The sequence below is a fragment of the Balaenoptera borealis genome, assembly GCF_965194805.1.
Source record: "Balaenoptera borealis genome assembly, chromosome: 14".
Lineage (NCBI taxonomy): Eukaryota > Metazoa > Chordata > Mammalia > Artiodactyla > Balaenopteridae > Balaenoptera > Balaenoptera borealis.
In genome coordinates, this window is record NC_138875.1 from 61936321 (window position 1) to 61961171 (window position 24851).

General features: G+C 41.8%; 1 protein-coding gene across 5 annotated transcripts in view; it reads right to left on the reverse strand.

Annotated features, from left to right (window-relative positions):
• Positions 1-24851, reverse strand: part of PIEZO2 (piezo type mechanosensitive ion channel component 2) — a 344750-nt gene that overhangs the window by 30972 nt on the left and 288927 nt on the right. For 4 of the 5 annotated variants that reach the window (XM_082354794.1, XM_082354793.1, XM_082354795.1 and 1 more), the window contains 6 exons: positions 24603-24674; positions 20320-20426; positions 15286-15400; positions 10674-10742; positions 7081-7247; positions 5552-5718 (listed from right to left, as the gene is read on the reverse strand). In XM_082354794.1, the coding sequence (XP_082210920.1) occupies positions 5552-5718; positions 7081-7247; positions 10674-10742; positions 15286-15400; positions 20320-20426; positions 24603-24674 (697 nt within the window). Of the gene's footprint in view, positions 1-1658; positions 1827-5551; positions 5719-7080; positions 7248-10673; positions 10743-15285; positions 15401-18964; positions 19064-20319; positions 20427-24602; positions 24675-24851 lie in introns of all 5 variants that reach the window. The other variant, XM_082354797.1, reaches the window with a different exon arrangement.

A 24851-nucleotide genomic window follows, 5' to 3' on the forward strand; every position in this document is an offset into this window, starting at 1 on the left:
ATCTTCACTCTACTTTTGCTTCCTGTTCTTCTCTCTTGCATCCCTTCTGTCCTTCTAACTTTCCCTGCCAGGTCCGTGCAGGAAAAGCTGGAAGTGAAATACAGCAGCCAGAGCCGTGAAATTCAAAGCGTGCCTTCTATACTGTCTACCTCGACACACCCAGCCCTGAAGGGGACGGGGCAAAAGTCATCTAGAGATGCAGAGTCTGCTGGGTGTAGAGCGATAATCTGTTAGATCTGAGAAGGTGCTGCTATCTGAACGGCATGTGTGAGCAGCTGGAGCCGTAAACACTGAGATGCTCAAATGCGCAGACTGTACCCATTTTTCTTGTCACGGACACTGGAGCACACATGTGAATGAATGAATGAATGCGTTTGGCTGAGCCCTGAGACTGAAGAACCACATTTTGTATGAGCTCTTGATCCTAACTCAGGGGTGTTCAGTGTCCCCAGGGCTTTGGTTCTAAGCGTGCACATCACGTAGAAGGCTGTCGGAACACCAAGACAACCAGCTTTTGGCTAAGACTTACCTTGATTAGACATGGCCGTGAAACTGACTGATCACCCCACTGAGTTTTCAGACTACTGGAGCCAGCCCCACACCAGGTCTAACTTCCAGTGGGACCGTAAACGATCACAGGCACGCTCTCTGTGGTTTTAAATGAGGTCTGGCCCCAAAGGGATTCAGCAAATCCTGGTACGTTCAGGAATCAACAGAGTGGAATGGCATAGCATGTGCCAGCCAGAAGACATCTCAAATGGCCATGGCATTCCCAGAAACACCAGGCACCAGCCTCCTGCAGCTCTGAACTGAGATACACAGCTGCCGGCAACAAGGACTCAACAACCCCCTGATTTGCCAACGTTGACATTAGTTTTGGATTGGGTTATTTGGGTAGGTTGTTTGGTGTCAGGATAAGCACAATGCAGCTCATGCTTCTGTGCTCCTGCTGACTTTTCAAAGGCAATTCAAAAAAGAGCTTTTGGCTTTTACGCAAGTAATTTCATTTCTAAATGATTATTGTTTTATCATAGGATTTAATGAGAAAACTTAAGCCCAAAGTAATCGTTTCCAAACCAAACAAGTTAAGGTCTGCAAAGGTGATATATTCTACTGCACAGTAATATTCTTTTTAAAAAACCAATGGTAAAATATGTCCTGACTTTTATGTTAATTATGCATATAAAACATGGACAGATTCATTCTGTATCAACTAAATGTGACTACATACGGGATTTTGGGATTTTTTTCCCCTACTTCATGGATCTTTGGATGAAATCATGAGAAAAAGTTTCCTGCCCTTCCTGACCCATTTCTCCCTGTGAGGACCACCTACCTGAGCCCTCAACCAAGGAGGAAACATGCTTGTTCCTTTGGAAATAAAAAGTGTGCAATACTTACAAAATGAAGGACAATGCTTATAGTAGGATTTTAAAGAAACTCCTAACAGACAAAAACCAAAGAGCAGTTAGTTTAATAGAATGCTGTCCTGGGAACGACCAGTTGTATCCCAGGAAGGGCGGTGGTTATGCTTTGGTTAGTCATGCACATTCTTAAAATAAAAATGAACAAAAACACACAGGTCACAAGAACTCATCTGTGCAATGACCCAGGGGGGAGGTGACACGGTTACGGACAACGCATGCACGTGTGAGCACCTGGAGGCTAAGCTGGCGCTCTCAGCTGACGAAGAGGACACATCCATGCTGAGCATTTTACGGAGCCCGGGCCGAGCGCGCTCACTTGTTTTAGGAACAGTGTCTGGTCCATCTAAATCATCAAGGGTGGACTGCCTTGACAACAGCGTGGTTGCTTCCGTGTAGCAGCTAGCAGCGCAGTTACAGAGACACAGTGTTAAAACAGCGCTGGAACATGAGTCACACACGGTCAGCGACCCAGACACCGCCATGCAGCAAACCACACGCCACTCCAGCACCACGGACAGCGACCATCGCAGCGGGGCCTCCGGGACGGAAAAGGGAAGATAAAACGCAGCAGTACTGGGCTGAAAAGAATGTAACAGCTGATAAATGATGAAATGTCACTCTCTGGGTGGGACAGGGAACTAGAATAAAGACAAGTCCCGACCCTTCTCTCACAGAGCAGAATTCATAGTTTTCCACTTTTACAACTGAGTTTTTTTTGATGAAAGGAAACATGTCTTATTCACAGCCCCCCACCCAATTCTGAGTTCATTGAGAGCATTTTGTAGCTGAACTGATTACACAGCAATATCTGCTCATGTAAAGTTTATATAAAAATGTTCTTTTTTTTTTTAAACACAGTCTCCAAAGGGAAAGAGGGAAGCTCAGGACTGACCACAACAAACTGAATTTTCCATCCCATTTTCTGAGTGATATTCAGTTGAACCAAACTAGATGGCTTGGACAAGAGATGCTGGTTTGATATGCAACTGGATATAAACCAACATCAAAAAAATGAAACAAAATGGTAAAAGGCAACAACAAAGGAAATCTAGCAGTGGCAGGGCCATTTTGTCTGTTAACTGTTCATTGAGCCTAATGAATGGTTTTCTTAGGATCACGTTTTAGGTGTTGGCGGATGTCACGAGGGCGAGAGCCCATTGGCTGAAATCCTCAGCTCCTGTCACCCGACAATCAGGGAGGAAGGGTGGCAGAGTTAGGGCTGAGCTGCTACTGGGTGATCACAGTACTGGAGACGCAGCCAACAGAGCTCAGACAGAGGTGTGACTGCAGCTCACACGCAGAGTTTAACCCCAGAGAGGGACACACCCCCCAAAGTGCCTGACACAGAGGCTCCTGGGGCACTAATCTTCAGCCTGAGCATGAGTGACCCGGCTGACCCTTGCGATACTGGATGGCTGATTTCCTCGATGAACATCACATGTGGCTGCACTAGGGGACCTACTGTGTGCTGGCTGGACAGTCAGACGTCCACAGTCAGTGACCATGGGGCAAAATGGAAACCATTCAGGACAATGGAGCTACCTCTGGGGTCCCCTCTGGGAGTAGGGAATTCGAGGAGCTCATGGAACCGTTAAAGGGTTTCAGGTTCCTGGAGTTATAGCTCCCCCACCAAGCTCCGAGTGCTCTGGAGGGGCCACCCTGACTGCACGTTACAGCCATATGGCCAACACGGGGTTCAGGCAATGAGAGAGGGGAACACGCAGGCAACCAAACGGTCTCTAATAAGGATTTTAAAAAATGACACTGACTCCTTTAGATGTCAACCCGTCCTGGACAAAAAGAGAAGATGATGGGGAGATGAACTAGGAACGCAGTGGATGAGCACAGTGGGCCTGGGCCTGGGTCTCCACGCCGACCGACACTGGCTGCCTGCTGGGTTTTAGATAAAGCGCTTCCCATCTTCGGGGTCGGTTTCATCATTTATGAGATGATGGAACTGGATCTGTGAGCTTCTGTGTCATTTCATATTTTCAGAGGTGGATCCCATGATGGCCTTTTGGGAGTTTGCAGCAGAAAGATGCTGTGTGCCCTCACCTGCTCGATTTTCTGCACAGGAATCATTGCTCTGACCCCAAAGTCCTATTAACCTTGTTAATTCTTAGGTGAGTTGTACTGTCACATCAGCCCACTTTCGGACCCCACACAACCCCAGACTATTGGGTTATTTGCAGTGGACCAATTTGTCATCCAAGCCAGGACAGTTTTAAAAGTGAAAGGGAAGAGGAGAAGCTTCACAATAACAGATGACAAATCTAATCAGACGATATCTTCATCGAGATACCCCACGGGCACACATTTCAAATGATAACCACTCTGGTCATATCTAGGAATGTTCCTTAGAATGTCACCGTTTCCTGAAGGAACTTAAACTAATTTATTTTCTGAGAAGGTAGAGGATATCTGATTTCATAAAACAACCATTTTTTAAAAAGTGCTATTTTACATCTGGATTTGAAGGAAATCGGGACTATTCCAATAAGTCAAAGGGAATACAAACTCATTTGTTAGGTTCCCACCCTAACCCCCTCTACTGTCTGCCAGAGGGAAAAGTGGGTGAGATGGGGTGAGTAGGAGGGCTCCACGCAGGCTGGGTCCTAGGAAAGGGGCCGGGCCACATGGAGCGTGTGTGTCCCCGTGTCCCCGCTGGGGTTGACACTACCCTGCTGCAGGGCACAGGTGTCTGAGAGCAAGCTTTCATGCTGGGAGTCCCTCCCAGAGAAGGTCACTGCCTCCCCAGCAATCGGCAAGGCTTCCTGTGGACTCTAATGCAGACACATGATTTGAAAGTTTCCTAAACAAAGAAACTGGAAGTTCTGCTCAGCCTTTAAGGAAAGGGCAAATATGTTCACTCAGTTACTAATGACATAATGAACCTATTGTGTCTCCCTTTTCTTTAGCTTACAAATAAAGAGTAAAAGAACATTAAAAAATAATTTTAAAGGTATTGGCTTTCTACTAGTAAATGTATTGACGGATTGACCATTTAAAAATGTTTGGGATATTTTGACAGTCTTTGTTAAAAAGCAATCGATGGATTTAATTATCTCCTGCCTCACAGTTTTTGACTATGGGTGCAGCTTTATGTTTGTCATCTTGGATCAGATTTAAAGGCAGTTATTGATTTTATTTTGGCCAGTCTTTATTTTCTTTTTCTTCTTCAACCTCCTAAAGTTGTGATTTACAGTATTTAGTTACTTTCTTAATTGATCATATTCTCAGTGGTTACGCAGCTGAAAGTTACTAATAAGTAACTTTCAGGAATAAGGAATCGTGTATGTTTATTTTATGAACAACTGATTTTCAGTTCACTTTCTAATTTTCTCTTTGATTCATTTGGTTCAGAGTTTGGTTCTGGAACCACTATTCTTAAGCCAGGCTCACATATAATATTCTGGAGGCCCGTGAAACCCCTGTAGTTCTACGGAAAAAATTTGTAATTATGTGTGGTTTTCCCCTTTGGGAAATAGTCTATAGCCTCATGAAATTTCAGAAGAGGCTCATGTCTCTGTCAAATGGGGATGATAACAGTACATCTTGAAGGGTCTTTTAAGGATAAAGTGAAGAAACCCATGCACAGTGTTTAGTGCAGCCCCAGGTGAAAGGTCAGCGCAGGTGCCTGTGTGAAGCAGGGCTGTGACCACACAATGTGGAAGACGGGGGCAGACAGAACCACTTCTCAAATTTCGAAAATTATGAACCATAAAGTAACGTTTCTGAAAGGAAAAGATCAAGGATAGCAATAGATGGTAGAAGATTCTAGAACAGAAGATTCTTTCTGGAGCAGCATTTTAAAGGCATTAAAGAGGCAGCTCTTGATACAATTAGTCACTTTGTGATGCGGAAGGCTCGTCTGACTTGACTCCAGCTTGGAAATCCCAGTCCTGTGGCTGTGAATCACACAGGTCTTGCTAATAGTTATTATTGATTCCTGCTTCTGTCTGCCCGGTCCAAGGACGGGCAATGCTCTGCTTGGCTGTGGCCACAGAGACAGCCCGGAATGGCTGGGCACCCTGCATGATTCTGATTAATCTGCACCTCACCCATCATTTCTCACCTCTGTTACCTTTGTCAAAAGCAACACCATCGTGGAGCACGTGACGTACCTGGAGATGCTGTCGTGGGAATCTAAGCTGTCCATCCTGTGGGCTGTCTGTATACCTGCGGTGGCGCCAGGACGGTCATCAATGGTGTCCAGTCCCGACTCTCTGGAAAGGTTCATGATGTGGTTCTGATAGTACATGTGGATGCTCTCCCGGGTTGGGACGTTGCCCTGCAGAGAAGGAGACATTGTCACGGTCCTTACGAAGCACTGGCCTGTGCAGCTGCCTGGCACTTCTCAATATGGACGACCCTCCACCATCACGCACACCTTGAATAGGATGAAAAGCCAAGCTAGTCAAGCTGGGGATCGACATTAACTCATTGAATTAATGGTGCCCGATGTTACTGGGTCATGCCGAACAAGAAACCCGTTCTCGTTTATGGGTGAAGATGGTCAAATGTACAAAGTTTCTGTTATAAATAAATAAATCCTGGGGATGCAATGTACAGCATGGGGACTACAGTTAACAATACTGTATTGCATATTGGAAAGTTACTAAGAGAGTAGATCTTCAAAGTCCTCATCACAAGAAAAACATTTATAACAAGGTGTGGTGATGGATGCGAACTAGACTTTCTGTGGTGATCACTTCACAATATAGACAAATACCAAATTATTATGCTGTAAACCTGAAATTAATATGTTATGTGTCACTTACATCTCCAAAAGTAAAATTATTGAAAAAGAAATCCCTTCTTATATGTAGATAATTTTGCTAAGTTAGAGTAACTTTTCCAGCAATGAACTATTATTTTCAAATGTAATCTATAAACCATCTGTGGCTGTATTTTGTGGCTCTGCATATATCCTAATTTTCCTTATGAGAAGGTTCACATCAAACTTGCCAGACTATACAACATGCTCCTTTATGAGACACGGCAGAGCCTGTGCAGCTGCGAACGGTGGTGATGGGAGGGGACAGAAAGGACCCACTGGCCGAGATCCCGGGACTGTGTGTGTGTGTGCGTGTGTGTGTGTGTGTGTGGCGTCTGATTATTTTCATTCTGAGCATGGAACAGACTTAAATATACAAAAAAGCAAAGGGGTTATGTAAAGACTGTCTAGAGAGAATGGATTTTGTCTGATCCTACTTGGGGTTCTGGATACTGACTTTCAGAATCATGCCAGCAGTGCTACTTTTTTTTTTTTTTTTCTTTAAAGTATTTAGCCTGCATTTCTGATTCACCTCCAGATCATTTAGTATTACATGACTTTTTTTTCAGGGATTTTTTTTTTTTAAGATTGACTGATTGATTGATTGCTATATTGGGTCTTCGTTTCTGTGTTAGGGCTTTCTCTAGTTGCGGCAAGCGGGGGCCACTCTTCATCGCGGTGCGCGGGCCTCTCACTATCGTGGCCTCTCCTGTTGTGGAGCACAGGCTCCAGACGCGCAGGCTCAGTAGTTGTGGCTCACGGGCCTAGTTGCTCCGCGGCATGTGGGATCTTCCCAGACCACGGCGCGAACCCGTGTCCCCTGCATTAGCAGGCAGATTCTCAACCACTGCGCCACCAGGGAAGCCCCAGTGCTACCTTTTTAATCTCTCTGGTCAGCATGCACCTCTCGATCCTCAGGACGGTGGAGATGTCGATGTGCTCCCTGGAGATGGAGTTCAGCCATGTTGTGAAACTGTCCACGGTCGCCAGAAACAGGACCCAGGTGAACTTCAGAATATTAAATATCCTCTTGATGATATTATCTAGGAGGAAGAAGAGAACACAATTTAAAGGGACATCGTGCCCTCAGCCGTGGTGCTGTGTGTGGTATTTTACCAAATGCAGCCCTGGTTTTGCCCTCGTCCCCAACAGGGAGTGACAAGGGCGTCGGGGGGACCCCAGGCTAGGAAGCCGTGGGCGGAGCTTTCCACACCTGCTGCGGAAGCACCAAAACAAAACGTGGATAGAGTTTTTAACCTTGGGTCAAAGCATCAGTCAGAATAGGTCCGTATGCAGTTAACAGGTTTGATTAAAAGTAGAGATTGTGCTCAAAGATACTTGTTACTGACGCAGGGACAGAAACAGTCTGTATCTATCCAGGTAACTGGGTCCTTTAATGCTTTTCCTGTACGTTTCTTCTTTTCTTAAGTAACAATTGTCGTGGGAAACAATTCTGTTGGTTCAGAAGACTCTGATGCTTCTCACTGCAGCTGGATTGCAGTTAAACCACCTTAAAGGTATTTTGTAGGGAATTCAGTCCACACACTAAGAGTTTATCTAAACCACTGACTTATCTTCTCCATATGTATTTAATGACATCGAGCTGTGCTAACTACAAAATTTTCCACGGGGGTTGGGAGGGGGGGTCAGTCCTCTCCAAACCACAGGAGCCCCGAGATTCCCAATGACCCTGGGCTGCCTTCCTCATCTCAGCTGTGACTGGGGACCAGCCCGGGAGGCCACATGTGACAAGCTCCGCTCGGGTTCCCACCGTGTCCCTGATGTTGTGCCTCTCCGGCACCCCCAGAATTCAACGTGAGCTCTGGGTCACGGCTGTGACATAACTTATTTTAGGTCAGAATCAAAATAAAAGAGGGAAGATCCCATATTAACTGTCTGTCTTACTCACTGCTTCCTGTAAATCAGTGCTTTTTCAACTGGTATACAAGGAATTCTTCAAGACACATCACCAAATCACCATCTATGTGTACATTTTTTTACTTTGGCTTTTTAAAAAATTAGTTTTATTAGCTATTTCAAACACTGACTGCAATAAAGGGAATACTTAGTGAACACGACAATGAATTAAGGATTGCCTTATTGTCTAAAAAAAAAAAAAAAATCAAGGCACCACCACCAACACCCTCAATAAGAAAAACAACCTGTATCCTTCACTCTTCCTCTCACCAGAAAAAGGAAATCAGATTCAACTGTCATAGTAAGAGCATAATGAATTTATGATTAATGATGATAGTTTGGAATGGTTGTAGTTTAAGGTCACTAATACAGCAGGTAGAAAAAGACAAAATTCACTGGCATAAGCTTTTCTGTGAGGGGGAGTCATTTTCTGGATGGGGCCGTACAGTACACATTTCCAGCTTTGTAGGCTTGCTGTCTCTGGCCATCTCGGCTGTGCTGGTGTGAAAGCAGCTGTAGACAGTGGGTGGATCGTCTATCAACGGGCAAGCCTGGGTTACCAAACTTTAATGACGGACACTGACACTTGAATCCCATAATTTTCACATGTCATTAAATACTCTTCTTCTTTTGATTTTTTTCCAGCCATGAACCGTGGTAAAAGTCATCCTTGGCTAACAAGCCACAGAAGAACAGGTGGCAGGTGGGATTTGGCCCAGGAGTGGTGGAGTCTTGCAACCTCTAGCCCAGGTGTAGGGCCCACCCCTGTCGCTGTCCTCTCTCTACTTTAAAGACTGAAACGTGAACCAGAGTTTGACTTTGTCATGGAAAAACAATTATTTGTGCATTTGGGTGGCCTAGGAGAAAGGCAGAACTTCTCTCAGGTGAAATTTTGCTCTTTTCAAAGGAAAACCATCCAAGGGAAGCTTAGCTAGTGTATGGGCTCCGCACATGGTCCAGGTGGGTCAGGGAGACACAAGGAAGCGGTAGACGGTGCTACCTACTGAGGTCACAGGAACCTTGGAGCTGCCAGCTGGGACTCTGGAAAAGGAGCTGGGGGAAGCATGTAGTGAGAAGGGGCCTTGAGCCTCTGGGTCAAGCAGGCCCAGAGGAACTGGCCAAGAGAGCCCCACCTGGCAGATACTGACTGCCCACAGCCTCTGCGTGTAGACATCAAGGGCAAGTTCGACCCCTGGAGGCTGAAGGACTAAACTTGATAAACTTTAGCAGCATCTTATATTTTTGACGACCTATTTTGTTTCATATATTCACAATTATTTTGTTAGAAGCTGTGAAGATAAGCCTAATTATTTCACGGTTTTGCTTGTGGTGTTCCTGACTATGTTGGAGCCCTGTGTAACATAACGTGCACTTTACCCACTGGGGTGATCATAGACTCACATGGGAAATTAGAATTCTTATTCTTGTTTATTTTTTAACCACAGAGGCCGGAGGGCATAGTTGTTAAGAGCACAGACTCTGGATTCTGAGTCCTTGGATCCAAATCCCAACTCTATCCTTGAGTGGTTGTATAGATTTGGAGAAGTTGGCTAATTTTTCTCTGCCTCAGTTTCTTCTTGGTTAAATGGGGAAGAGGGTTTTGAGGGGGTTGAACAAGTCGATGCGTGTAAAGCTCATGGAAAAGTGCCTGGCAAAGGAGCTGTGGCATCCAAAGCGTGATAAAGCTTTGCAGCAATAATGGGGTATGTGGTCCCACAGACATATGAGCCGATTATCTGGATGTGAAGGCCAGGTTCAAGGATTGTGCCTCCGAGGGCTTGGAGAGCATTCAGGAAGCCTCATTTTGTGTCAGCAGATGGCATCCTTGGATGTATTTGTGTCCAGAGCAAAAGGGCCTGAAAACCTTGCCTGCTGCTAAGTGATGCTTACAGGAATGCCAGCCCCGTGAGAGAGGAAGCGGCGTCTGTGGAGCCAAGAGGCATCTGGGTTCACTGCATTTGGAGGCTTTTGTTTCGCCTCTTTTTTTCCTGATGGAGAAATCTTCCTCCCAATCATGGACTCCGTGAAGCCTAAATGGCACCGTGACTGGGCTAGCGGTTAGAAGACACCAGTTCTGTCCCCCACTGTGTGGAGTCCTGAGCAAACGCAGTGGGGTTTGGTTTTCTTCCCTAAGACGAGGAGGTTGGCCCAAGCCTGGAGGCCCGCTCAGTTCCGCAGTGACTTACTTCTCACTTCACTCCTTTTCCATGTACTTTAAATTAATTGCCAATATTTTTTGTGCCTCTACTCTGATGGCTTCCCTGGGACATTTACAAGTTGCTCTCCAAACTCCCTTTCATAGGTTCTTGGATAAAGGAATTTACAAGCCGACTCTAACCCAACATTTCATCCCACAGTGTAAAGGTCAGGTCTACTTTTTGGAGTGCCTTTACAATTTCACTAGAGATGAGATTTCAAGGGACACATTATTAAGTCACAGTGCAGCAACAGGATTTAATTCACTGTTTTCAGGCAGCCTTCCATTATGTACTATCTGGGCAAGAAACAAGTTCCAATCTCCCCCCCGCCGATGGGAGCCTTTATTTTGTTACCTGGTCCATCAGACTTCTTCTTGATCGGTTCATCCTCCCGGTCTTCCCACTCCACAGAACCTGCCAAGACTGTTTGAGAAACACGGGTTACATCCTTTTAGGGTAAGTGAATGCCAACACTACTCTTCTGGATTCAGAGGAATTTTATAATGAAATCTAGGACATTCTGCCGATTTGAAGAGCTCCTGGGGAAAAGTCATAAGAATTCTGAGCTTTCAGATTCTCTTCACTCCACTCCAGAATGAGAATCAAGGAACTGGGGGTGGGTAAACTACAGTCCTCTGGCCAAATCTTTTCTGCTTCCTGTTGTTAAATGGCCTGTGAGTTCAACTATTTTTAATAGTTGAAAAAAGTCTGAAGAACAATAATATTTTGTGCATATGAAAATTACATGAAATTCAAATTTTACCAGAACACAGCTACACCCATTTGTGGACATACCGTCCAAGGCTGCTCTCATCCCAAGATGGCAGGGTTGAATTGCAGTAGGAGTTTACAGCCTGCAAAGCTTACAATATTTACCATCCAGCCCCTTACAGAAAAAATGTGCTGACTCCTGTTACACACTGTGAAGTTGTAATTTTGAACACCTCGGGGTAATGTTATAAATTTTAGTGGGTCACCCTTAAAATGACATCACAGAGTTTCATTTTATTTCTTAGCCTCATCTTTTAAGGCTGAGGTTGCCAGATCTAGCAAATGAGAATATAGGACACCTGGTTAAATTTGAATTTAAGATAAATAACACATCATTTTTTAGTGTAGGTACATCCCGTGCAATATGTCCAAATTATACTGAAGCTTAAAGATTATTTGTTGTTTTTCTAACAAATTCAACTAGAACCGGGGTTCATGTATTTTATCTGGTAACTCTATCAAAGACGATTCACAACCTGACTCCAGTTAATCTTCCCAAACTTATTTTCTACTGCGCTCTTTTCTGCTGCTCTGTTTCACATCCCGTCTTTACTAGCTAAGCTGACCTGCTCTTTAGTTTTCATACACGAACTTGCTTTCTTCTGCCAGGCTCTGGTCAAAGACTATCTTTTGCACGAAGTACTGTATTCCTTTGCACTCTGGGTCATAAGTCACCTTTTGTCCTCTGGTCCCACACTATTCTATGTATGCTTATGTTTTAAATGAAACCTTGCAGTTTCTATGTCAACAGGGCTTTTTCCCCCTATATTTGTGTTCCCTACTGGTTAAGGTGGAGGGGTCTGGAGGCAGGACACCTGCTATGCATTCCAGACCCACCACTCACTAGATGGCTGTGACCAGGGCAGGTTCCTTCACTCTTTGGGACCTCACATCCCCAAGTGTAGAGCAGGGAGTGAGGGGCGAGTGAGTTATTGCACAGAAAGCACCAAGGCAGCTGGCACTTCGGGAGGACAGATGCTACTTGTTTCATCTGCCAACGAAGAAGGGATGATCCCTTGCATCAAGAAGGTGCTGAATAAATATTTATTAAAGAAATAAACATTTATTTCTGTCCCAATATCTTTGAATTATTGCTGTCCTAGATTTGTAGGTAAATGATGGTGTATCTACGCATGAAATAATCTTCATGATACAGACTAATGAGATATTAACAAGATGACTAAAGATTTTTTTAGAATTGGCCCAATAATTTTGGAAGAACAAATGTCTGAGAATAGCAAATACAATTTTGAAAAAAGGGGCATAGTGAGGGAAGTTTGCAACACTAAATATTAAAACTAACTCTAGCTACTGGACTCAAAAATATATGACAGTGGCCCAGATCTAGACAGTAGGATAGTGGATCAGAATACAGAGTCCAGAAACATACCTAAGAGCCATACCACAAATCGGAGCTTAATACTGAGAAAAGGAGCATTTAACTTCAATGGAAAAAGGAAGACATTACCCAACAGGTTTAGCATAATAGATCTCTACTTCACATAATAATAAAAAATTCAAAAGGTAAATAAAATTAAGAGGAAATATAAGAAAACATTTGCATAAAATTGGGGGGGGAAGACTTCCTTAAACAAGATGAAAACATAGACATTGCAAAAAGAAATTTGGACCTATTTGACATCACAAAAAAATTAAACATTGCTTAGAAAACATATACCATAAACTAAATCAAAAGATAAGCATTGGATTGGCAAAAAGATACTTGTAACACATAAAAAAGGATAATATCCCTAACATATAAATATTTCCTACATTAATAAAGACAAACAACCCAATAGAATGATAGTATGGAACATGATAAAATTTTTAAATCTTAGATTTGAAAGTAAAAAATACCAAGAAAATATGAAATAAAAAATGTTCAATCTCATTAGTTAGGAAAATTCAAATGAAAATAAAAGCCGTTTGTCATCCTTGAGAAAGACACACAATAAAAACAGTAATAATAGCCTATGGGATAAGGCTACAGGGGAATAGACACTCCTTCACCTTATACATAGGAGTGTAAATTTCTAAACCCTTTTGGGAAAATATTTATTAAAGTAAAAAAGCACCCACTTTAACCCAGAAATCCCACTTTTGATCATCTATTTTGTGGAAAGTGTGTGTTCTTCCTGACTTTTTGCCATGCATTTAAAAACACACACACATGACTATATGTGAACTTCTGTGCAAGGATATCTTCTGTGCAAGGATATCTATGATAGCATTCTTAATTGTGGCAAAATCTGGAAGCAAACCTTATGTCCATTAGTGATGGAAGAGTTGGATAAATTATGCATATGCATATTATAGAATATTTTGCAGCTATTAAAAAAGGATGATATAGTTTTATAAATACTTAATTGGAGAAGTGTTCATGATACATTGCTAATGAACATACAGGAGAATTTGGACGGCATGGACTCATTTTTGAAACAAAGGAAACATTGCCTGTACATCACAGGAAAGGGGTGGAAGAGAGCACAACCAATGCAAGGGTTTGGTGCCTTAGGGTAGCTTTCAAGGCCAGACTGTGCATCCACTTCTTTATTGCTTGACTTGCTACATTGCCTGTGTCTTAACTTTGCCTTTTTAACCAATAAACTAAAATAAAATAAAAGCTACCAGGAGGTAGCAGGGACCAGAATGGTCAAAAAGTAGAAGGGCTTTGCAATTAGAGTTCCATTAGAAATTATGTTTTCCTTTCCTTTTCTTTTCTTTTTTGAACACATTTTTAATTTCACAAAGAATCTATATCTACATTTTCTTTGTAAAGAACTAAAATATAACAAGCCTAAAGTTCCCTTTAATCCTACCCCTTAATCTCAGTCTCTCCCCACCTCTGCCAGAAGTCACCACTGTAATTAACTTGCTAAGTATTCTTCCTGATCTTCCTCTGGCATTTATACACGACTATATGTACCCATTAAAAATGCAAAATATTGTCTGGAGGCACTTTGGTTTCCTTTGTTTCATAAATGGTTTCATAATGTGCATGCCAGTTTGCAACATAATGCTTTTCATTTAACAATATGTCAGGAATTGTTCTCCAAGTCAGTTCAAAGTAGCCCATCTCATTTTTTAAATTACTAAATCGTATGCTGTAATACATTGGTAACATAATTTACTTGATTCTTCTTCTTTATGTGGGTATTCAGGATGTTTCCAAATTTTTGTTAGTTATAAATAATTGATGAATATTCTTAGACACGTGTGCTTGCGCTCATGTGCAAATACTGATTCAAGTTAAGCCATACACCTGGAGGTGGGACAGATCTCTGGTAGGAGACACACATTTAAAATTTTCATGGATGCTGACACCTGCTCTTCAAAGTGGATATGCTGCTTTAGAACACCACAAATATGTATGCTCCCACTAGCTCCAAACAGTGATATTATCAAATGTTTAGGTTCTTGCCAATCCAATAGGTTAAAAAAACAGTATGTCAAAATATTTAGTTTGTGTTTCTTGTACTACTAGTGAAATTGAGCTCCTTTTGGCCATTTCTACTTTCTGATCTTGAATTGTTTTTCACATCCGTTCATTCATTGGGTTGAATTTTTCTTTTACTGATTTTTAGAAGTTCTTAATACATCTGGAACACTAATCTTTAGTCTGATACATAATGAAAATATTTTTCCTGATTGCCCCACTTGCTCTTTAACTTTGCTTTTGGTGTGTTTTATTGTCGTTTGGAATTCTTTTCCCCCTTAGAGATGTGTTCCTATCATATGTTTTCAAATGAATCAGTATAATGTTGAATATGGCACCGGTGGTTATGTTCCATTTTGGTTCCTGACTTCTCTTTAATTGTGCTTTCCCTTTTTTTCTTGATCAAATTTCCATAGGTTCATCTTTATCATTAGCTTTTTCCAAGAACAGCTTTTCACTTAATAATCAGGTCCTGTCTTATATTTCTTTTCTATGACTTAATATCCACCTAAAAATTATTATTTTCCTTCTACTTTCTTCAGGTTTATTTTGCTTCTCTCTCTCTTCTCGCTTTATAAAATGCACCTTAACTTAAATTCATGTTTTAATTTATTCCAAGACCTGAATAATGAAGGGTAAGTAAAACTCTTTGCACTCTTTAGAAGTCAAGAATTTCATTCCTCCCAAGCTTGTCCTTTGCAGTTCCTTATTTGTGTTCAAGATCACAGAAGCAGGGGTGCTGCTGCATTCATCACTCACCGTCCCCAGATCCTTTTCTCCTTCTTTTCTGTTCTTCTTTTGCAGATCTTTTTTTCTCTTTGCGCCTCTGTCGGAGTGCTGTTTTAGGGTCAGTAATCCAGGCTTGATAAACAAACTGAAGGGAGAAAGCGCCATTATTTTCTGGATTTTTAATAAGCTGAATTAAAAGAAAAGGGACCAATACCAAGCTGCCTGACTTTCAGAATTTTTTTTTCTCTCAACACAAACTAAACTTCCCTTTCACATATCCCTCAATACACTGAGCTGACCTGTGCTATTTCCATTATCATGAAATAAAATGTGAAAACAGATGTTGTAGGCATATATTTTCTTTGGTATCAGACAATCATGAAATACTTTGGGCCTACAAACCACCATTTCTCCCACATCCCCACATCCCACCACCATTTGTGATACTTAGTTCCTGATTCTATTGCATTATACACGCTAGGAATAAGCTGGAAGCCTGGCTAAGTGTCATTCGTTTTCTCCCGGCACAAATAAACTTTGAGTTAAACCCAAAACATCTTTTGTTCATTTACTTTGGGAAAATACTTTTGCATGTTTGATACTCTCTCTTCTTTTTTCTGTTTTTTTTTTTGTTTGTTTGTTTGTTTGTTTTGCCATGCCACTCAGCTTGCAGGATCTTAGTTCCCCGACCAGGGATCGAACCTGTGTCCCCTGCAGTGGAAGCATGGAGCTCTAACCACTGGACCGCCAGGGAATTCCCAATACTCTCTCTTGTGAAGAACAGCTATTACAACTGCAACTTGAGAAAGGGCTTTGTAGATTGATTAGTATTTGGAGAGGAAAAATAATGTGATATGAAGGTTAAGGGGTTATTCCAGAATGGTACAGAAGGAAAACTGGGGTGCCTCTGGTTGCCTTTTGTCATTTTCGTTCAATAGCTAAAAACAGTTGCATTAATACAGTACAACCAATAACCGTAATAGAGCAATTGTGAACAGCCCGCCCACCAACAGTATCCCAAGTCATGCAGAAGGAACGGAAAGAAAACCCTGATACGCAAAGTCAGCCATCCACAACCTCAAAGCCGGGCAGCATGCTCTGCGTGCACCCACACACACCTGGTCTCAGGGAAGCTGGGTTTTCTATTATGAAGATAAAGTTAAAGGAATGTTTCCTGGGGGCGCTTGAAAACCCAGACACTTTCATTTTATTCTATATTATTTTCAGATTTCTGAAATCTTTGAAAAACAGAGTGTAAGCAAACCACTGGCATTGTAAAAATAAAGAGGGATTCAACTTTTCCACACATGGAAATGTAAAGGTCATGGGTTACTAGGACAGAACATTTCCTTTTTCTTCACAGGTAGAAATCTGAATCTTACGGGCAATTCACACGCATGTAAGATCTGTACAGTTTCTGAATAATAAACCCAGGAGGCAAAAAATTATCCTATTTTATGCCAAAAACGTATTTTGGAAAGTGAGAAGATGAATTGGAATTTGAAGGAGAAGCAACCAAAAAAGGGATTTACGGTCGATGTTTATTGAGCGTGTTAACTGGGAATTCTATTAAGAGTATCTCTGAGGTTTAGGATGTTAATAGGCAAACTTGCTTCGGCAAAATATTGATTTTAAAAAAAATTCTGAACTGCTAAACTCTAGAAATTTTCAGGCTTAACAGATACATATGGTGGCATTTCCTTAAAAAAAGTGTTATTATGATACTGGTTTTAGATAATGCAAGAATGCCAAAGTAGAAAATAAGAAAGTGATTCAGGATTTGTGAATGTATTAGATGCACAAGTCTTTTGCTCTGAAGAAAAATGAAGCCTCTGGGAGGGAGGGTGGGAAGGAGAGAGCAGGGTGGGTTCAGGACAGAACTGAAGGAGTCTCGTAGAAAGGGCTCGGGCCACTCAGATGTTGCCTTATTGGAAAGGCATTCCTGGTGCTACGTGTGGCCCTTAAATGACTGATCCTGTTGGTGCTTTCTCACTGAGATGAGAGTTTGGATCATGCAAATAAGGGGAAAGGAGGGACAGAGAGACTATTATGACAAGTCCTCATTTGTAGGTAAATGATCTCCATGTCGATGTTTGGAAATACAAATATTTTACAGTTCCAGGAACATCGGACAGAGGATCAGGCCAGCTGTTTCAGGAAAAAGTTGATAATGAAAAAGGAAGAGGAAACATCCCAATTCTTACAGAGTTGAGACACTGAGTTAAGTTTCATTCTGAAACATCTCAATTCTGAAGTCACAGAGGTAACTATCACCCAGTGTCATGGTGTCTCTGGAGAAAAGACACACGCACACTAATCCTAAGCAGAAAAACACATGAAAATGTGCATAAATGACGTCTGGCTTCTCCAACTGCTGCTGCCACTAGCCCAACTTCATCTCAGACTCTACCCTAAGTGATTTCACCGTAGATGTTAGGGAAATGGGATTCCTTTGACTGAAAACTTCTTATGCAAAATACATTTAATTTTTGAAACAGGAGAGAACTTTATGGAAGTGTAGATCTTTAACTGAAATTGGTTGTTTTCTAAAATGTTTTTTAATTCAGTTGTGATCCAGACCTTTCTTTTTGTTGCCAGTAACAATTTTTTTTTTTTACAGTAAGATGGGGGATAATCACATTGTAGTCTTTCATATAAACTCTTAAATATGAATGGAGAGACTCGTAGTGCCGTCATAAAAGGGGGGAGGAAAAGAAGCCCAGGGAAGTGGCAGCAGGGAATATTAAACTAAAAGTCAGAATCCTGGCATTTTAAAAAGGGAGGGAGCCCAGAGGTCTAGACCCTGCTACTCAAGGCAAACCAGCATTTACACTTCACCTGGGAGCTTGACAAAAACATAGAATTTCAGGTCCCACTGGACCTGCTGAATCGAAATAACCTGCACTTAAATAAGACCCCCAGGTGAAAGGTGAGAAGCAAAGGTCTCCCTCGCTATCCAAACCCGGGAGGAACATTTTGTTAGTTCAAGTGCTTACTCCAGATTAAGGCAGGAGAAATGGCTTTCTATAAAGTACAAGAAGAGCGATTCATTATTTACGATTTCCAGTAACTTAGTGACCACAGCATAGGTAGCTGGATACTTTCTGTTGTTTCCTGGGTGAATCAACAAATAACTGTATCAGTTTATTCAGCAGCATCCCTAACGACATGGAGTGTGGAGGCTGCACGGACCATCCACGGCAGCTCAGCCCAGTGAAGAGAGATGCTGAACGCAGGGCAGAAGATGCCAGAAGAGTCCAATTTAGGAAGATGGAGGCTTAAAAGGGAGTCAAAAAGGAGATGGAGCAAAATGAGTCTTTTATTACTGATTCTTAATTTTACCAGCTTTCTGAGAAAAATGATCATACTTTGACACATCATATCTGATGCATGCAACCAGATGTGACCTTTTAACACAAGATGTGACTTAGGCGAAACTACGAGAAGGGCAGAAATTAGATCTGTATCTGCATTTTCTCTTTCTATTTTTTAAATCGGCTCTGATGTCCACCGAAAAACACATAATAAGAAATTTGTCTTCTCAGAACAGTTTTTGGAAAAGTTTGCCTGATGTTTTAAATTCTTCTAATTCCTTCATCATACGATGTATAGAACAGGGAAAACACAGATGTGGAGCAACGGGATCTGCTCGTCTAAAGGTCTACAGAGCGGAGGGCCACACACCACACATCAGTAAAACATCAAATACCTTTGCAGCTCTGATTAAATACTGAAGAATAGTTTTGGGAAGTTTAATGACAGACTTTGGCAAGGCTAAAATGGCTGACGCAAACTTCCCAATAGCTCTCTACAAAGAAGGACAAAGCAAGAGTAATTAGTAGAAAAAACCAAAAACTGATCACTTAATATATGACATCGGTATGAGTTTGTCTCTATAATTACATCAACTAGGTTAAGGCGTGCTCATCACTGAATGTGGAATAAAATGTACCCTGCTTGTAGGTTAGGAATAAAGAAAATAGCCTATCGTTCATGTAATCTGTAAAAATGGTGAAGATGGTCATGTTCTCTCCTCTGCTGCATGATGAGTGATGGTTAGAAGAAAACTCGTTGGAATAAAAATAAACAAGTCAAGTCATTAGTATTCGATAAGCCAGCTACACACATGCACACAGACACTGTCATCAAGAAACACACACAGGAGGCAACGGGGCCGGTGACAAAGCATCAGAGCAAGGTGTCCTGGTGAATAATTTAGTTCTTCAATTTCATTGGGAAGACAGGGGTGGAGGTAACCTGCCAGCTTGGGAAGACCTGGCCAACAAGCTGACAATGGCCTTCTCATGGACACATCATGAGCCAGGATGGACATCCTTCTGTGTGCCTTGTAGTCTAACAAATGGGAAAGGAGAGTCCTATATACGCTCCTTTGTAACAGACATCTATACCAAGTGTTCATCCCATAGGTAACTCTACTGACAAGCCCACAACTTTAAGAAGCACTATACATTCACCGGATACACGATACTAGGCTGGTGATTCATATCACCGAGAACCACACAGCAGGCTCTGAAAAAGAAAGGCAGTTAGGCTGAGAACGTCAAAACTGGGCTGGAGGTTTCCATGATTTTAATACATTCTAAAATCTTTAGCAATACAAACGGAACTGATTTTCAAAATTTGAAGTAACACTGAAATGACCGTTTGTTTTCACAACAAAGCAGGGATTTTATTTTCATGGTCAGCTGTTTCACCTATGGAACTAGAAGTCCACTCAAACAATGCAAAGCAAGGCCAGCAAAAGAAAGTTCACCCAAGGAAGGCTTATTTTTGTTTAGAGCATCAGAATTTTTTTTTTTTTTTTGATGCAAATGAACGAAGCCCTGGCTGGACCAGTGCTCTTGCAGCAACTCTTGCAGTAATGATGGCAACGCTGACAGCAAGCAGCAGGACGGGACACACTATTTCAGGTGTAAATCAGAAGCTTCTGGGAGCTACAACATATGAACACGGCAGAAGAAATCTAGGCCTGCAATCAAGGTCTGTCAAAAAGAAAAACTCTTCAACTAGCAAAGACCGTGATTCCCTCATCCCCATAATTACCTGGAAAGCTGACCTTCGTGGAGGCTCTTCATCTTCCTTTTTTAATTCTTCCTCTTCCTCCTCTTCACTGTCCGTTTCAAACAAATAGTAATCTCCACTCCTGACCACTAAGCAGAACAAAATATTTACTTATTTCTTGGAAGAGATATGAGATAACTGGGGGCGTATGAATGAAATGCCCCCAAAGACACACAAATTGTCCTTCAAAGGACCACAGCAAGAGACGTTGGTGGGGTGGAGGAAACAGGAGATGAGGAGGTGCTATGTGGTCTGCAGAGCACCAGGCCTTGTCCAGGCCTCCGAGGAGACCTGGCCGCTGCTGCATTCATCTGGCGTTTTCTTCCTTTTTCATAACAAATTTTACACAGATGCACCAGATCAACTCTGCAGCAACCGCTTTTGTTACCAAGATGGCCAAAGGACTGAAAACTATTATCGTGTCACAATTCAGCACTTTGGGGCCTTTAGGCAAGGCCAAAGTGAAGCAGAGGCTTTGGTGTTGTCTGAATGGGTCCAAACTGCTGTAGCAAAGCTAATCAGGATGATTCAGGACCAAGAATCAGTGTCACCAGCCTTCTCCTTCACTTCATACTATGCAGACACGGGGCCGTAACACAGATGGCAAGACATTTGAAAGAGTTTTTTAAAAAAATCACACATTGTCATGAGGAGCAAATGGGCAGGTAACATCAAAAACAGAGCACCACCACCACACTCTGGCTGTTCCTACACCTAGGATGGGACAGATGGAGGCCCGGCAGACATGGTCCACACAGTTTAGCGCTGTGAGACTTCTGGTCAACCAGGAGCCCTCAGTCACTTACTGAAATTCGAGGAGAGCTGTACCGACCATAAGACCCAAAGCACAAACAGCATGGATCGTCCTTGCCTTGCCTGACATTGTCCCTACCAGGACATATGGCTGTCTTAAGCACGGGAGCAGAGAGAGCTGAAATGTTCAGAGAGTTAAAGAAGTTTGAGAATGGAATCTTTATCAATTTGATCATTACTTTATCAGAGAAAAGAGACCCAGCATGTGCATTTCTGATGCTACAAGAACTGTACCATCATTGCAGGAAAACATATTCATATTTTCAAGTTATATTTGTGTTTTCAAATGCTGAGGTGTCTTTTGGATGACATCATGTGATGTCTTTATTTATCCTTTGGACTTATCCGTTGTAAGGTCATGGGGAACCTTGGCTTGTTGAAAATTAGTTGCTTGAATATCACTAAACACGACAGTGAATAATTTTGCCCAGATTTCAGACAAATCTGAAGCCTCCATCATGAAGATGCAGTGTGAATGAATTGGGCCTTATATCCTTGAACAGAAGCACTGTAATTTGTTATTTTTATTTTGAAGAAAGAACCAGGCCCAGAGGACTGGGCCTAAGCCTGAGGAAATAAACGCAATTCAAAATAAGGTAAGAATAAGCAAGAACAAACCAAAGTCACAGCATTCTGTTGGACAGTGAGGGCGACCATGAAAGTAACGCTTCAGATAAGCTCAGAGATTTGAGGGAAAGTCACATGGACTTGACGTCACGTGGTCATTTGGTAAAAACCGAGATTTCCAATATTGAACATTTTACCCTCATTATAGGCTCTAAAATCAACAATAGCTTCAATTGTATTCAATCATACCTTCAGTAACTTTTTTTCATGTGGATACTGAGTCCAAACATTTTTCATCACAGTCATAACACTGATTTTTATTATTTGAAAAATGCTGCCAATTTGTATGTGACAAGTACAATTAACACATCAAAAAAAGAAGGAAGTACTTTAAAAGTCTCCAATTCCTTTATAAATTGTTATTGAAATAAAACTAGGAAATAGAGAATACTTTCTGAAGTTCTATCTGCTAATAATAAGTAGAGAAGCTCTTATATATACGTTTCTGGGTTCTCATAGCTATCCTGCCCCAGCCTGGGTCCATATATGTACCATGAATGCTGATGCTGATGGCTGAGTGTGAAAATGACTTTTAAAATCCCACCACCTGTATCCCAAAGGAACTTGGCCCTTTATTTCAGATATTTGACAATAAAGTGATGCCTGGCACTGACTTAGGCTGTACAGAATTGACACGGAGACCCACTACACGAGGATGGAAGGTATCATTGAACAGCAATGATGCAATGGTTTGTGTGCACATAGATATGGAACTGAGAGGGTGTCCCCTGCAGACCATGTTAAGCATCTCAGATGCTTACCGATAATATGAACAACGTAACAGCATTATTACGTCATCAATGGGTTTACACAAGGGCACTCCAAAGACACTTATTCTTACACTTGGCACCTCTAAGGAATATTTAAAAGCCCAATGACTCAAGAGATCAGAAAAAGGGCTTTCAATAAAGTGCTTCCAGGCAAGTTCCGGAAATCGTCACAGTCTACAAAATAAACCTCATGTCAATTCCTTTCCTTTCCTCACCAGCTTGTAAAAAGGAATATGTTTTGTAGAAAAATTTTAACGCCACAGTCAGACTCTGATTCCAAACTATGAGTGGCACACATCCCAGCATTATTGCACTGGAAGTCTTGTAACAGGCACAGGTAGTGTAATACCAGCCTTCAAGAACTTGATATAATGAGGGTGAAATGAATCAGAAAATCTAAAGTCAATAACCTTCAGAAGAAGTTCTTTCAAGGATAACCAACTCATAAGGTGATGATCAAAGACCATATCCAATTCCTTCCAAAATGCAATGTTTACATGAGCAAAGGAAAGAACCACAATGATTGCAGTGGGAATGTACCCCCGGATGAAAGGACAAAACATCAGTATGACACCATTTTGAAATGGATAGGTCTCTCTAAACTAGCAAAGGGTCCTTTAAAACAGAAAGATCGGCACAGTTCACTTGTGACTTGATAGAAATCGGCACACAGCATCTGCACTACGAGATTGTTAGCATGACTGACACGCCAGGGGACCATAAGAGTCACACGGAATTTCAACTTGAATCTTTGTCTTTTGACTTGAGCAGCAAATAAAATGAAACTCTTTAGAACTCATGGATTTTTTTAATACCATAATGCTAAAATTCAATATTTGGGATTACATTTGATTACATCCAGGTATCCTGAGCAAATTTTGAATATCACTTCCTCAAATTGGCTTGCTGATTTAGGAAATTATTTCTTGGGTGAAAGGCCAATACCAGATCTAAATGACAGTAAGAATTAGGTGAGGGAAAGGATTCTGATCTATGTGATTTTCTAGTGATTCTGAATATCACCCTGTTGATGTTATGGACCTTGGTGATATTACCTGTATGATTACATTAGCTACAGTAATCGAGACACAATATAAGATGCAAAAGGCTGAAGACATTATGAGTAATTTGCAAGATAATTAATAATTATTCAATATTCTAACAAATTCAAGGAGGGCCAGATTGAAATGGATCATTCCATTAGAATACCATCGCCAATAGTGAGTGCTGTGTCCTTTGCTAAGCGGAGCAGATAAAGTCACTGAGTTCCACGATTCCTCATCCATTTTTTTTTTTTTTTTTCTTGTGATCAGTGGGGGAAATGCTCCAATTCTGTGTGGCTGTGAAGCTCTGCTTTTCCAAAACCATCTTCTGACTTTGCTCTGAATTGGTCCTGGCTGAGCTGCGGGTGCCTCTGAGGCCAGCCACATGTTGGGCATTGAATTTAGAGTGTAGTTTTAGAGCTGTTTTGAAACTGGGAAGGAGGCAGGGTGAGAAAGTAAATGTGTTTTAAGGTGTCCTCATCTTTATGTTTAATAAATTGCCCAGAAATTTTACATGCAAGTGGAATCAAAGCTCTGGGAATGGGGCGGGGGTGGGTGGGGAAGGGCGTTGGTGCTCGTTGGCATTCACGCCAAGTGCCTTACAAAGAGGGTCATGGACACTCTGAATATAGCGGTTCTCCTTAAAGCAGAGTCCCAGGAAGAGCTGAAACTCATTTTTAAGAAGGGTTTTCAGCCATGAAACAAATACATCTCAGCAGAACTCTGGACCTCAGAATTGGATAACACAGTAATCAATCCCTCTTCCCTTTCTGAGCCCGTAAGTGGTACTTGGGAGCACGTAAGCCACAGGGTAATCAGCTGATTGCTCTGAACGATTCCATCTGTCGGGCTCAGAGACCCACAGAGATCACATTTCCTACCCTCTGACCCCCTATCAAGTCACAAGCGTCAAACCATGCATGGAACACACAGGTCATGGGGACGCCTGAATTCTGGTCAAGGATATAAGGGTTAGAATCGATGAAATTGTAAGAGGATCAAGAAAACCTACTGGAAGCATGATCAACCCAAGGCCGCCACCACTGCTTTTTTTTGCCCTTGGCTTTCTGTTTGTCTGCTTCTCCTAAAATAAAATATGTCCAAATATTAATTCTTAGAAAGTGAGAAAACAAACTTTGAAAACCACGCTTTAACAACTCAATTGTCAAAATCTAGACAAGTTGCAAAAGTACATCAGAAGTCAGGAAAAGAGACTCTACTGAATCTGAAAAGATTACATGGATCAACAGCCGATTTCACA